Source organism: Gouania willdenowi, chromosome 20, assembly GCF_900634775.1.
Source record: "Gouania willdenowi chromosome 20, fGouWil2.1, whole genome shotgun sequence".
Classification (NCBI taxonomy): Eukaryota; Metazoa; Chordata; class Actinopteri; order Blenniiformes; family Gobiesocidae; genus Gouania; species Gouania willdenowi.
Window position 1 is genome coordinate 2624294 of NC_041063.1, and position 15307 is coordinate 2639600.

General features: G+C 39.1%; 1 protein-coding gene across 1 annotated transcript in view; it reads left to right on the forward strand.

Annotated features, from left to right (window-relative positions):
- Nucleotides 1-8288, forward strand: part of rab18a (RAB18A, member RAS oncogene family) — a 29050-nt gene extending 20762 nt beyond the window's left edge. Inside the window, exons 3-7 of the mRNA XM_028435031.1 lie at nt 337-398; nt 3179-3251; nt 4162-4280; nt 4611-4677; nt 6301-8288. Of these exons, the coding sequence (XP_028290832.1) occupies nt 337-398; nt 3179-3251; nt 4162-4280; nt 4611-4677; nt 6301-6470 (491 nt within the window). The 3' untranslated portion in view covers nt 6471-8288. The remainder of the gene's footprint in view (nt 1-336; nt 399-3178; nt 3252-4161; nt 4281-4610; nt 4678-6300) is intronic.
- Nucleotides 8289-15307: the final 7019 nt, after the last annotated feature.

Consider the following 15307-nt stretch of genomic DNA (forward strand, 5'->3'; position numbering starts at 1 on the left):
GACCTGCCTGAATTCTTAGCAATGACTCATTGTTCACTGAGTCTTTTCACAGGTGGAAAGATTTTCTGTCCTGTTTAATACAGAGCTGTGTTGATATCAGCACAGGCATCTAGACCACAGTGTCCCAGTGTCCCACACAGTCCCAGTATAAGACAGGAGACGGGCTCTGTGCCATTGTAATCATCTTTGTTACCAAGAGTACAGACACAATGTGTGCTACGCATGTTTTCACAATGTCTCAATGGTCATTACATTCCTTTCTGCTTTCTGGTACTCATCATAGTGAAACCAATGCCTATCTCTGATGCTGAATGTTTTATTACTTTTATTTTGAAGGTGTGGACTTCAAAGTCAAGACCATCTCTGTGGATGGCAACAAGGCAAAGTTGGCAATATGGGTAAGTCACGTGTTGATGTGCTGAACAGCAAAAAGCAAACATGTCTGTCTATCAAAGGAGAGTTCAGCTAGGTCATACTAGGCAATAGATAAAGAGTGTTATATCTATCTCATTTCTAATACAGTGAATAAAAATGGAGTTTTTGAAATGTTGAGCACATTTAAAGGTCCAGTATTATGCTATTTTTCACACATCAAACCTTTGTTCTAAGAACAACAACAACATAGTATTTGAGGTTTATTTTCCCAAACTCGCCGGTTTTCTGGATTTTTATTTCTCTGAAAAGTCACTTTCAGAGCTCTCCTAAAAACAGGCTGTTTTTTGGGCCTTCATGCTTATACCTGAGTGGGCTTGAACATACATGCTGAACAGCGTGTATCAGGGAAGTAAACTCTCTACTATCAACTGAATCAGCTGTTTTAAACATGCAGCTTTCTTGTCCTCCACGCCTCTTATGACCACAGAAATTGTCCATTTAAGACGATAGTTCATTGTTTTGTCCAACAGCTGCGTCGCATCGAGTCACAAACAAGTCAGATCATCACATAAAGGTGGTATAACTACTACTACTAAAAGTGAAACTGATTGTGAGCGCTTTTCGGTTTATCTATATACTGAACGTTAAGATATTAACTGTAAATCAACCTGCCTTCGCTATGTTTGTTTTACCTGTGTAGTTTGAGAGGGAGGAGCCAGGATTGTCAGGAGAAGGAGTTTCCGCATTGTGATGTCACAACGCAAGAAAAATCCAACTGTCCCGTTAACAAGGGAGGGAGGAAACAGAACTTTCTCAACTTTGACCCTCTGAATGAGGCTAAAGGATGTATATCACTGTAGCAAAACCATTATAAAGTTAATTTTTCATAATACTGCCCCTTTAAAGCCGCTGGAGACAATACTTTGGTTCCCCAGTTTTGCATTAAATTATAATTGACAATTTTTATAGAATTTTCATGGGAATTACAATTACAAAGTAAATTATCTCAACTCAATTACCTTTTAATTACAATTATGACAGCAACATCATTTTTAAATTCCAATTCATTTTAATTGTAATTGATTATCAATTACGCCACTACAATAATAGTTTATGAACCCTGCAGAATAAAAGTTTTAGGTTCGGATGTAATAACTCACATCTAAAGGATAATGGGATTGTGGGAACGTTGTTGGTTTAAGAGACTCAAATGAAACAATCATCTGTACCCTAATATTTCTTCATCCAACAGCCAATGAGCGCTCACTGTGGGGCTAAATTAATATTTAAGCTGACTCGTGTTTCAATGACACGTCGTTCACATAACAGTCGTATCAGAAGGTCAAACTCAAAGCTCCATGATGTTCCTATGGGATGATTTTATACAGACTAGGGCTGGGCAATTCTGGACCAAAAGTAATTTCTCGATATATTTTCAAAATGACAATATATACGATATAAATGTCAACATTTTTAATTCAAAGTCTGACCAGAAAGACAATTATAGGTTAAATGTGCTGATGCAAATACCACACAGGCACATTTATTAACAAATAGCTGAACACTATGTGCCACTTTTGACTTTTTTTCCTCTATGGGACAGCACGTGTGAGTGAGTTCTATAGTGTGGATGTTTAGGGGGAAGCTCTGGGTTAGGATGCACTCAGTGATCATGTAACTGTAACTGTACTTTTCATGCTGTTCTGAGAAGTAGAGCAAGAATCAACTCCTAAAACAAGGATTGTAATAAAAAAGAATAAGCTATAATATATATATATATATATATATATATATATATGAGATGTGGAAAAATTATTAAGGACAATGTTTGACTGTACTTTATAAATGATATTAGATACTTGTATGATGTAATTTGCACTGTGTGATTGTACAAATAAAAACAAGTTAAAAAAATTGATATATTTTGTTACATGCAATATTGTCATTTTTTATATCGCTAAAATAGAAAACTCGATATATCGTCAATCTCGATATATCGCCCAGCTCTAATACTAAGTAAAAAAACTTAATTTATTTCAGTCCCAAATATTTGACTAAATGCTTTAGAGATTGTCTTTCATCTATAAGCAGAACTTTGCATTAGTTATAGTAAGAAACAAGGTCATATTATTGTTGCCTTTATTTCCTTTACAAAATGTTTTATGAATAGAAATTCATCTGAATCATCAGCACATAGCACTGTGCAATACTGTAAAACTTATTTATTTAGTTCTCTAAAAAAACTGATACAGCGCTCGTAGTTTTGACAGAATTAAAAAAAATAAATGATTTGCTTTATTTGATTAGAAAGAAATGGTCGTCCAGTTTAAGAGTGTTTCACTATTTTAGTGTAAAATTCACAGCAAGAAGGTCCTGGATTCAAGCCCTGGGGTGGACACTTTGAGCCTGGGTTTCTCCCACAATCCAAATAAAAACATGACTGTTGGGTTGATTGGAGACTCCAGATTGTCCGTAGGACCGTGTGAGTGGTTGCAGCAGACCCCCACAACCCTGAAAAAGGAGCAAGTGGGTCAGAAAATGGATTGATGGATATTTGGAGTAAATAACCAAATAAATATGAAGTAAATGACACCAAATGTACACTATTCTAGTGTATGTGATGTGGTTACTTCAACCGCTGCCTGTTAAACAAAACGTCAAACTGACCTCAGCCTCATGGCTCAGGTCTCCACACGATGGTGCTCATGTTAAAGTATTCAGCCTCACTGTGGAGTCTGTGCTTTCTTTTCTTTTTGCCGTGTGTGTGTGTGTGTGTGTAATGTGTGTATTTTTTTTTTTGCAGGACACAGCAGGACAGGAGCGTTTTCGAACCCTGACACCCAGCTACTACCGTGGGGCCCAGGGGGTCATCCTGGGTGAGCAGCAGCACCATATTAATATGTCTCTGTTATAAGGAGCATGATGGCTTTTCATCCTGGGGAAAACACACACACACACACATCAGTTGAATCTGTAGAACAGACTTCCTGCTCCACCTGAATTCTGAGCAAATTATTCAAATGTGTAGGATGAACATTTTCACAAGGGGGTTCCTAAGCCTCGTGGAACCCTAATTATTTCATACGTGTCCTTCCTTGTGTCTTTTATGCTGTTTCCATGTGTTTTTTTCTTACGTAATACTATTACTCCCATAAAACAAGCTGTGACCCAAATTAATGATGAGATTTTGCAGTTTCAACATGAAAACATACACAAAAAGTACAGTTTTCATGAAAATATTGTGTCTCCCCCCCTATCATGTATTAACTTAAATTTAAGGTCCCACACACACACAGACACAGCTAAAACCACTGGGGGTCAAATTGACCCCAGAGGAACACCAATGCGTGGAATACGTGTTCAGCACATTGTAAAAATATCATCATGATAACTTTATGCTTAGTCGATTGTACCCATCAAATTAGGAAAAGTCAAGAAATGTGAAGCAAAAAAAGGTCAACTTTTATTCTTTGAATGATAAACAGTGAATCTGGTCAAATTGACCTCAAGGTTAATATGAGGGTTAAAACCACTTTGATGTAAAAATAGACCATATTCACCAAAAAAATATAATAGAAACAGTGTTTAAAGCATTTGTTTTGTGCATTTTTTATCTTAATATTACATTTTCAGCGAAGCAAAATTAATTGTTAGTTTGTGGGGAAAAATGGTTGTATTATCTTAAAGTGGACTGATAAATAAACAGCTACTTTTGACAGGACTACCAGGACCTTGTCCTTAGCGTGCGTGTGTTTCTCATCCTGCTTTGTCCTTTTTGTTGGTCAGTTTATGACGTCACACGACGAGAGACCTTCACTAAACTGGACAACTGGCTCAACGAGCTGGAGACGTACTGTACAAGAAATGACCTGGTGAAAATGTTGGTGGGAAACAAAATTGATAAGGTGAGTTTTTTTTTTTTTTTTTAAACAGCTATCTATCTACCATTCCAAACAGAAGGGGGTTTAAATACCCAGAATAAGTAAAAATCCAGCTTGCAGTCAGCTGACAAATGACTGAACTAAAGACCTGTGGCACTTTCATCCTCTTGGCAGCTGTTCTTTCACTAGGACACCAAAATCACGGCAGTGGGGATAAAGGGGGCCCACTAAGTAGATCATTATGAATTTATTACGTCTTTGTCTGTGAAAATCACTTTTCCCCGTCTACCCGGTGAAGACTCCAGACTGTAAAGGCCCTGCAGAGAATAATCACCTCCTCTCCTTTTGTTTCAGGAAAAGCGAGTGCTAGACAGGGCAGAGGGGCTGAAGTTTGCAAGGAAACATTCCATGCTTTTTATAGGTAAGTCCGGAGGATTCCCTGCTCTGCAAAGTGTGTGCCAGGCACATGAGTTACAGCATCAGCATCATCATCACAGGGAGCGCCGCTGCACACTGATCTATTTATAAAGTAGACGTGGTTATCATCCTCTGGCTGTTCAGCTTTTCCTACGTTACTTTCATTTTTCATATTTGAGATGCCCAAATAATCCTCATCATGTTCTGAGAAGTTTAGAGTCTTTCTAACACGTGAGGGGTTCTTACTGCTGATAGACTTCATTAGCTGGGTTTCCATGACGGTTGTTTTGGGGAGGGGCCTAATAACTCTCTTTAAACGTGTTATTATCACTGGTTTATTTATGCTCTATAGTTTTATTTATGTTTTAATCAGTAAATCATTTTCTTAGTGTGGCTCAGTGGTAGAGTGGGTCGTCCAGTAACCGAAGGGTTCTGGGTTCGAATCCCGCTCTGTCCAAGTCGTTGTTGTTGTGTCCTTGGGCAAGGCACTTTACCCACATTGCTTCGTATGAACTATGCATGAATGTTGGTGGTGGTCAGAGGGGCCGTAGGTGCAAAATGGCAGCCACGCTTCTGTCAGTATGCCCCAGGGCAGCTGTGGCTACATTGTAGCTTACACCACCGGTATGACTGATGTGAACGAATAATGGTTTCTGTATGTGCTTTGAGTCTCATAGAGAAAAGCGCTATATAAATTCAAAGGCATTATTATTATTAATAAAATGTTGTAGTCACGCACAGTTTTTTAGTTCTAGTCCCACTTTCCAAATCACCCCTTAATGTGCGACTACAACATTTTGCCCATAATTCTATGAAAAAACATCTATAGATCATAATAATGGGTTGAATGAGTGAAAACACACATTTTAAAGAATCTCATTTTGTAAATAAGTGGATGAAACAGTATTTAATTCCTCCTGAATAGATTTATTTATATAGTTTTTATAATTTCCTGTCACTTCCTCCTGATGTGGGACCAACACTAATCTTTGTATTTTCACTTCAAGTTCTAATCAAGATCATTTCTATCATCATTTTTGTGTTTTTAGTGTAATTTGAGTGTATTTCGTTGTTGTTTGTTTGTTCTTTTTATCATTCAGTATATGTTTCTCTCATTTTGTGTGTTTTTGTTATTTTTGTGTGTTGTTGGTATTGTTTAAATAATTATCTGTGTGTGTGGGTGTGTTTTTAGTGTTGTTTGGTTGTTTCTTATGTCATTTTGTTTGTTTCTCTGTTATTTCTGAGTATTTTGTTGTAATCTTGTGTATTTATTGCTCATTCAGTGTGTTTTTGTTGTAGGTTTTTTGTGTTTTTGCTGTCATTTTGTGTATTTTGTTGATGTTTGTCTGTTCTTTTTATCATTCTGTATATTTGTATCTTATTTTGTGTGTTTTTGTTGTCATTTTTGAGTTGCTGGTAATATTTAGCATGATAATCAAGTTAAACATTATGAAATATTTTTAATGCTTTCACTTGTTAATTTTCCACTCTCACCTATTTGAGAACCACTGTATCCTCTAATGATTACCAATAAGTTATTGTTGACACAATTCTTTCTTCACCCTTTTAATCCTCATCCTCCCCCTATTTTTGTGTTCCTGCTCCTATCCCTCTCCACCCTCTCCAGAGGCGAGCGCCAAGACAAAGGATGGCGTTCAGTGCGCCTTTGAAGAGTTGGTGGAGAAGATTATTCAGACCCCAGGCCTGTGGCAGAGCGAGAACCATGGCCGCGCCGTGCAGCTCTCAGATGAGGACGCCGGTGGTGAAACCTGTGGCGGTTATTGCTCCGTGCTTTAGGAAGCACACACACACACACACACACACTCCTGAACATAAACATTCACATGCGTACGTCCGTTCCTCCTCCCAACGGTGTGCTGTCGTCCTACGCTGAGCTGTCTCTGTTCTCTGACTTTGCTGAGCTGAAGGAACCGAGCAAACACTCGTTTACACAGAAAACTACGTTTGCACACGTCACTGCAACCAATCCAGCTCAGCCTCTGGTTTGGGGCGTTTCTCCTGCGCTTTCTGCCATCACGACATTAATAAAGATTCTCAGTTCACGCCTGCATGACTTGGCCATCGCAGTTAAGGAGCAAAGGAGACTGGGAGAGCTTGTGTTTGTGCCTTAGCGGGCACATCTGATGTTTCTCTGATGTCTCCTTCACGCTGCACTGACTGTGGATATTATGCTGCTTATGAAAAAGTTCACCACGCTCAACCATCTTGTTTTCTCCTCTCAGTCAGTCTCCGTCATCCACACTTCTGCCTCGTTTTTGTCAAATGTTTGAGTTTGCATTTCATTTTACTCGTAACTCTGCAGTTATTGTGTTTTTAAGAATGAATCAAAGAGACTGGCACCGGCTAGTTCTGTCTGTGTGCCAAAGAAGAAGGAAGCTCTTAAAATTGCACGCCTTCCCCTCGTCTTTTTTTGATGGATTGCGACCAACTGTCGCTCACATACTCAGACGGATAATCTACGTATTATCTATAAGCACTACTACAGTCTTTACTCACAAATCCCTTTGACTGGACCAACACAAAGAGAAAGTGTTCAATATTAGACAGAACCGTGAGTCATCAGGCCACTTCCTCCACATTTGATGAATCCAAAAGGAAAAAGCTGATGGATTCCACAGCACTCCCATTGCTGTGGTAGGGACTGGGGAACATTTAGAGACACACCTCCCCAAACATCCCACCATGTTTGTGCTATTCATGTGTTTCTGCAACTGTAGCACCAGGTCTGATCTCACTCCAGGGATGTCCTGTCGCTCATTGGATTGTTTGGTTTCTTCTTTAAACTGCATAGGAACATTTGTGCCATTTTTTTTTTTTTTTGCATTTTTGTTCAGTGGCTGATCTTTTGTTGTTGTTTTTTTTGTTTTTTTACTATTGTACCATGTTTACTTAGTTTTAGTTGAAAGTAAAGCATTGCATATTTGCATATGAGTGTACCATTGGGGTTCCAGGGTTCTCGCCAGCACTGTTGAGGGTAGGGGTCCCTCTGTGCTGTCATCTTGATCCCCTACGGTGTGTTTCGACCAGCGTATGGAGCTTTTCTGTTGGTTTTTCCTTTTTTAATCGGTACTGTCGTAACAATTGTTGCACACTTGGACTTTTAGGCAGGAAGTCTATAACAGTCCCAGTATTACTGTGGGTCCCACACAATACCTCATTTAATATTTAAATGTGCGTCTTCGAATCAGTCTTTTGAATAAAGTGAGACTGAATTAGTGGAGGATGATACCAATCATGAGTAACTCAAACATCATCATGACTCCTCATCAATTCAACAAATAACTTTTGGCGTTAAAGTAAGGCTGGAACAAACACCTTTAGCTTTACTTGACAAAAGAGGGTTATAAAATTCAATATTTTCTGGGGGGAATGCGCCCAGATCCCGCTACAATGCTCACTCATGCACCTCGCAATTCCCCTACACTGTGAAAATTTCCTGGTGAGAACCCTGGATTCAATGGCAGAACAAAACAAATGTTGGCTGTGAAGAGAATTGTGGGAACTACCATATTTTTAAGCTGAATGTATGCATCTGTCCCCGGCTTCCTGCCCTACAGTATGTATTAAACTGAATAAAGTTGTTTTTCAATTATCTCATTGGACGATCCAACACTTAGATTTACATGATGTTTCATGGTTGCTGTGATGTGCTCAGCAGAGACGACCCACGGCTCGTCTGCTGTGTGTTAGAAATGTCGCTGTTAGGTGCTGGGATTTGCACTCAGCAGCCGTCACATTCCTGCGTTGCGAGCACAAAGGCTCGTGTTTAAACAGTGTCCGAGGAACCCTCAGAGCGCAGACGTGAGAGTCGTCTAAATCATCTTTTTTTTTGCCAACCCTTCAGGAAATGCTACTGCAGCCGTAACTCACTCCATCAGAGCATTAGCTGGGATGTGCATAATTCCTGGGCGATTATGAATGAATAGGGCCGAGGGTTGGCAGCTCCCACAGAGGACTCTTCCCTCAGAGCAAATTCCTCATTTGTTGCCACAGTGCAGACAGCTGTGTAGAAATATGTCTCTGCTAAACAACAATGAAGGCCCGATGCCGCTTTTTTGTGGGCCGACTTGTGCTGTGCTGCAACTCTGCTATTTTCCTTTGGCTTCTCTGCTCAAACACTAAGTAGAACTTAAAGAAAACAATGTTATGCATTAACTTTGATTTACACTTTGTGCTCAAAGTTAGGAAAAGTCTAAACTTTGCAGGGTGTCTTTGGAGAAATACAGAATATTGCCTAAATTAGCTCCACCAATGACGTAATATTTTCACTAGCATTTATTTGTTTGTCTGTTAGCAAGACCACATCAAAAGTATTGGTTCTTTTGATGTGGTCATTTTGACAAAATTCAGATAAAATTTTTGTACTGATTTTTATGGAAGCGGACTAGGGCCAATTTTGGTGGAGAAAATAATTTTGAGCAAATCGAAGTTAAAGTCGAGATTAAAGTTGACATTCCTAAAATGAATTGAAAATGCAATATCATGATAAAAGTCAAAGGTTTGCAATTAAAGTCAAATCTATGGAAGCTGACAAGGGCCAATTCACTATATGACGACAAACATCAGATTGTGGCCATCGACGTAATACTGAGTATTGATGAACGCGTTAAACTATACTTCAATGTTTAGTTTAATAACAAAGATTATTTCTGATCATAAACATGAGAGATAGATAGATAGATACTTTATTCATCTCCAAGAGAAATTCACATGGCGTTGTAATCTCTTTAAGGACTTAGAAGATATATTACCAAAAACTGAATCTGTTCAGAAGGAAAAACCAGTAAAGTTTGGAAGAGGTGGAGCTTTCAGTCGGTCTGTGGCTATTGAGGAGCTACGGAAACAGATTAGGACCAGTTTTGATTGAGACTTGTCGTATATGGTGAATTAGCCCTAGTCTGCATCTGCAGATTTCACATTTTTTAGCAAACCTTTATCATGATATTGTATTTTTAGTTTATTTTCAAACTTTCAACTTTAATCTTGTTTTTTCAACTTTAATCTCGCTGTTACATTTCAACTTTATTCTCGACATTGGGACTTTATTCTTGATTTGCCCAAAATTATTTTCTCCGTCAAAACTGGCGCTAATCAGCTTCCATGCAGTTGTGAATTTTCCTATCTCTCATCATTGGGGAAAATTTTTTTAAAAATACCGTAGTTTGTAATTGAGTTAATTATTTCATCTTTATGAAATTTGACTCAGTTATTTCAGGTTGGCTCCTCAAATACTCCTCCGAGTTTCATCCAGATTAAATCTGGATTGCGTATTTCATTGTAACTTTTTGAAAAAAATGGGTGTGCCCTGTCTCAGTATTAATGGGGATAGGAATTTTAATCATTAAATGATGAATTATCATTGTACCATGATCAGGATCATTGATCCAAATAACTGCAAATATCTGGCAAGAAGGAGATTTGGTGTTTGGTGGAAGTTTGCGCTCTCTGAGTGCTCTTGTTTTTAAATGTGAAACCGTTCCGATTTGTTTCACACTTAAATAAAAGTTTAAGTCAGTCATAAATGTACCTTCACATTCGTTTTTTGCTTGTTTTTTTGTCACGGTGAATTACTTTAGTTGATGAGAACCTGACCAAATCTACGAGTTAACCAAATTACCGCTGCCTGTCCTACCAAACGTTAGCTCCTCTGATAGCCTGGGGCCTGGACTGCTCGATGTCCTGCTGACTACCTCTGAGCGCTCAGATCTGGCTCTCATTAGCACAGCTTTGTCTCTGATAGTGCTCAGACCATCCCCTTAGGAGAGCTGTCATGTGTAAAATGTTACAAGCCGGCGGGCATCGTTTCATAAGGTGTCGGGTTCCAGGATGTCATGCTCTTAGATACTCTGCCATCAGGTGATGACTTTGCCAGGTTGGTTAAAGGAAAGACGACTGGATAAAGAGGATTAGAGAGATTTTCATAAAGGAACTCACTGTGTTTACTTTAGCAAATCCCTCAGATGAGAGGTAGAAAGTGAAGATTGGCACCCAGACCCAAACCTGTACTTCCTCATGGCTTGTCATGGTGCGGTCCACCCTGTAGGTCTGCACATTGTTTCACTGTTTACATTGTGAGGTGAGGTAGGGGAAAATGCCCCTTTCCTTCTGCGCCTTCCTTCCTCTGAATCCTGCCAAAGCCAACGTCGGCGCTCTCTTAGGTTACCGTCTCAGCACCGGCAGACTGTGACGTAATGATCACCACTGATGGCTCTGTCACTGCAGGTGGAAACACTTTGATTACATGGAACCTTGTGTTTATATTGTTGCACCCGTTCACATTTAGACCCTTTGACATTTCATCAGGTGATTGGGAGCGTCCTGTTTCAGTCTTCATCTGTTTTGATCTCGCTGACCATTCGTGTCCTTTTGCTTACAAAGAAGTCAGTCAGTGCTCCGTCACACTCCTCTGGGCTCACCACGACAAACCTTCACGTTAGGGCTTGATTTTATATATTTTTTTGGCAAATGATATTTCTTCAAAGGAGGACAGTCACTGTGTTTAAGGACCTTGTTAATCCATCATGACATGCCATTGATTTGGACGGCACAGACGCGTGACAACACACACAGGAGCAGCTGCCTTGTAGCATTACGCGTGCCCATCAATCACATCAGGTTCTGTGTAACCCGATAGGAACAGCCCCGGGTAAGCAGCAGCTTTGTTTGGTGTGAACCTCTGGCCTTGGATCCATGTTAGTCAATTCAGTTTGTAATATGGCTGTAATTGAGTTTCCTCTTATTTGATATTCTGCCAATCTAATTTAAACCTAAATGATTGTATTGTAACCTATTCTTGTTATTTTGAAAAACAAAGAGCCATGTGTACAGGCTTTAAAGAAAGCAGTAGACGGGGACTCGTCACCCTGGATGAGAAAACTCTTCCTACCGCAGGGGTTGCTTTCATCCCTTCCTCGGGTTACTGTGGCAATAAGCGTTAGGGCTGAGGAGCGGCCGGCGGCAGAGCCACTGCTGTCTTAGAGAAACAGAAAGAGAGGATGAGTAACTTCATTCATCATCTCACCTCCCACAAGTCCCTCATGTTTGCCGTTCTCTAATCCCATGTGGCGTATCTCCAGCCACACGACACCTCTTCCTTTCTGCATAGCACGGGTGTGTTTTTACTGTCAGGACACTGGTCCAGATTTCACTCTGTAACATGGAAGCAAATACCCATGCAGTCAGGTCATTGGATTCTATAATAAACTAATCACTTTGTATCAACATGGGCTGGGTGTACGCTTTCCAACGGCCTCAAATGTTTTCACGCACGTTTTCAGCCATGCTGGACTGGAGCTTCAGGGATGAAAAAAAAAGTGAATAAACTCTCTTTTTTGTGAGATGATTGACACATATAGAAACAAATGCATTATTCTATATAAATAATCTGGACCCTGTGTAGTAATTTTGTTGCTTATTTTTCTTCACTGAGCTGATCTCGTAATAAAGTCAAACCAGGAAATATGTCATCATTTATGAAGACTAAAATACCCCAATTTTACTAGCTTTGAAAAGTAGATCCACAGTGTCTTGACAAGGCCCATATGTTCTGCCAGGAAAGTCAAAGGAACAAGTTGAAATCCTTGAAACCTTTGAGCTTGTTGCCTCACAGGCTTGTAGCTCAAAGCTTTAACCCTATCCCAGGTTGTAGCCTGGTCCTAGGCGGTGTTTTACATTGTGGATGTAATTGGAGTTCAGGTTTATTACTGAAAACCACAGGAAGCTCAGGCTTCTTGTCTGTATAGTGGACAATTGAATTTGCAAACACAAAGCTAACGTCTATCTCCCACCCTCCCACTAGCACGCCAAAGTCAAACACAGCTCTCTGAGGAAAACCTTCCCCGGGTCACACAAACACAAGAAACTTTTATCTAATCCAGCCTGTGATTCTCCACCGCACTTTGTCGCAGATTTTCTTTCAATCAGATTATATGGAATAACATAGGCGTGACAAGTGTTTTGTAACTACATCGCTTCCAAGAGCCCTTTGGCTAGGTTCAAGCACGGGTAGCTCGCTCACTCTAATGGCCTTGGGAGAAGACATTGTTTGATCTTTGGTTACACTTACACATGAAGACATGAAAAAGCTGGTCCTTCAGTAGAGCTTCGTTAGAGTAGTCCGAGAGAGTTCAATCATTGGCAAATCAAAACCATTAATTTTAGTACAAAGACATAATGAGGTAAGAAACAATTGTTGGCTTTTATTGACATATTTTTATTAATCAAGCTAACCTTTGGAAATGGCACAATGTAATATTTTGTCATTTTAACTTTTCATTTATTTAGTTTAGTTTAAAAACAGCTTTGACTGTTTATATTAGAGATAATACCTGTAAATATGTTTTTAAAGTGATGACTAGGTATGTGCTATTTTATATCTTTCTAAATATAGAAAGATCAATCAGTAATACAATTATTTATAGCTTAAAGTTTATGTAATGTATGACAAGCCCTAGCTTTCTATCCAACTCCAGGAGCGAAGCACTGGCACTAATACCTAGGCGTGGCCTGACACAACTTTTTCACTTACTAAACGATACCGATATTGTTGCCTTGCGTATTGGCTGATACCGATATTGATCCAATACTATACTGGCATTAAACAAACATACTTTTGTTACATATTTTGTAGTTTGGATTGTTAGAAAAGTCTTGATCCAGTGATATTACTCAAACAGAACAATAGACCCATGCCACATGACCTCACAGGTCACATGATGTACGGCCCTCCGCCATGATGGAAGAACAAGCCACCGCAGGAAAGGTTTTAGTGAAGCAGAGAGCCCACAGCGATGGTTAATGTTAGCGCTGCATGTGTTTGGGTGTTCTAACATGGCTGGAGCTGGAGTACACAAGTCTTTCCTCAGGAAATTAAATGAAACTAAATCAACTAAATAGTTTTTATTTGTTTTGCATTGATCCAAGTGTGCACTGCAGATCTACTTTTCACACAAATTTGTGTCATCAATAAAATAGCTCAGATTCTGAAAAACCAGCATTGTGCAGTCATATTAAATGATGAATTATGAAAAATTAGCCTTCTTACCCTGGATTTAACCACATGGAGTCTATTATGAATAAAAGCAGCTACTTCACAAATTCAGTCACAAACAAACTGGTTGTAAACTTCCAGTCCTTTAAAACTTTTCATGTGGTCCATTGTGTATGAGCTAGACGTAAAGACCAGGTAGTTCACAATGTCAGGATAAGTCATTCCTAGGATATAAGAGACATCTTCATTCCGTTTGTCAACAGGAACGTTGTAGAGGTCATTCCCACTGATCAGACCCAGTTTCTCCTTGTACCGACTTCTCTCAGCTTCTGGTAAAGTGTCAACATAGCACACGGGCTGTGTAAAAAAATAACACTATTATTTAAGTAAACACACCCTATATATCCGTAGGGCCGTCATCTTCCAAGATGGTGCTGGGTCAATGTGCCGTAATGTCAGTCACATGGGTCTATAGTCAGCAGCAGTAGGTATGAGAAAAACTCACCCATTTATTATGAAACATTAGACTAATACATTATAACCTTAAACAGAAGAATATTGTTCAAAATGAATCCAATAAATATTTATTATCAGAGGTTTTAGATGCAGGCCAATATTATCCAATACCTCTCTTACCAATATCAATATTGGACTGAAACATTCCGACTAATACAAAAGACAAATGTGAGTTTGTTGCAAATACTGAAACACTTGGAAATGGCTTGGGTCATTGAATCTACTCGCAATGTAACTCAGTGATTAAATAAAACAAAGACTGAGTGCATTGCTTTCATTAACGGGATATTAAACCAAAATGATAATGTCAGAAGCTGCATACGCAATAAAAAGCACTTCAAACTCACGCTTTTGGAGGTTGACATGTTTGACAAACTGTGACGTGCTAATTACTCAAGGAAGTGCTGTGTTCACATATCTCCAACTGGTTTCATGAGGTTAAAGGCATCCAGTGGTTGTCATGGTAACCGTCACTTCCACGTTTTAAGGTGTCTTTAGCTGGAAGTCGTGTTAATCTGTAGTAAGACGACTGATGGTTGTAACCAAATGCTGTACCTACATTTTTATAGTTCCCCATCTCCTTCCCTAGAAAGTGCAAAGTTAAAATCCGTTCACCATAATGTTCCTTGTTTTCTTAGAAATCTATAGCAATACATGTTGAAATCTTAATTTTTCTGAAATAAATTTGCTGCTCACTTTGGAGCATTTTTTTTTATTAAAATGGAAGTGATTGAAAGTATTTTGTATAGACTGTATTATCCCCTTTTTTTCTATGAAAAAGTCTTGAAATATGAACATTTTCTCAGAATTTGGGTCTTAACTTGTTTTTATGACGATTCCAAAAATCCGACCTGCTGAGAACCAAAGTTCTACTCCATCTAATGTGAATCTATTCCTGTCAGATACTGTTTTCTGGAATCTGTTTGATCAAGTTGGAGCATTTTGGCCAATACTTAATCCCTGGAATTTTGCAATTGATTTAGACATGGAGTGTAACTGAGTGTAATCTTTGTGTGTGAGAGTTAAAGTAGCTACAGTAATGGTGAGGCTGTTTAGTCTTTGGAGTCCTCAGTTGTAATATGGCTCAGGTTATGATCCTGCTGAGTTC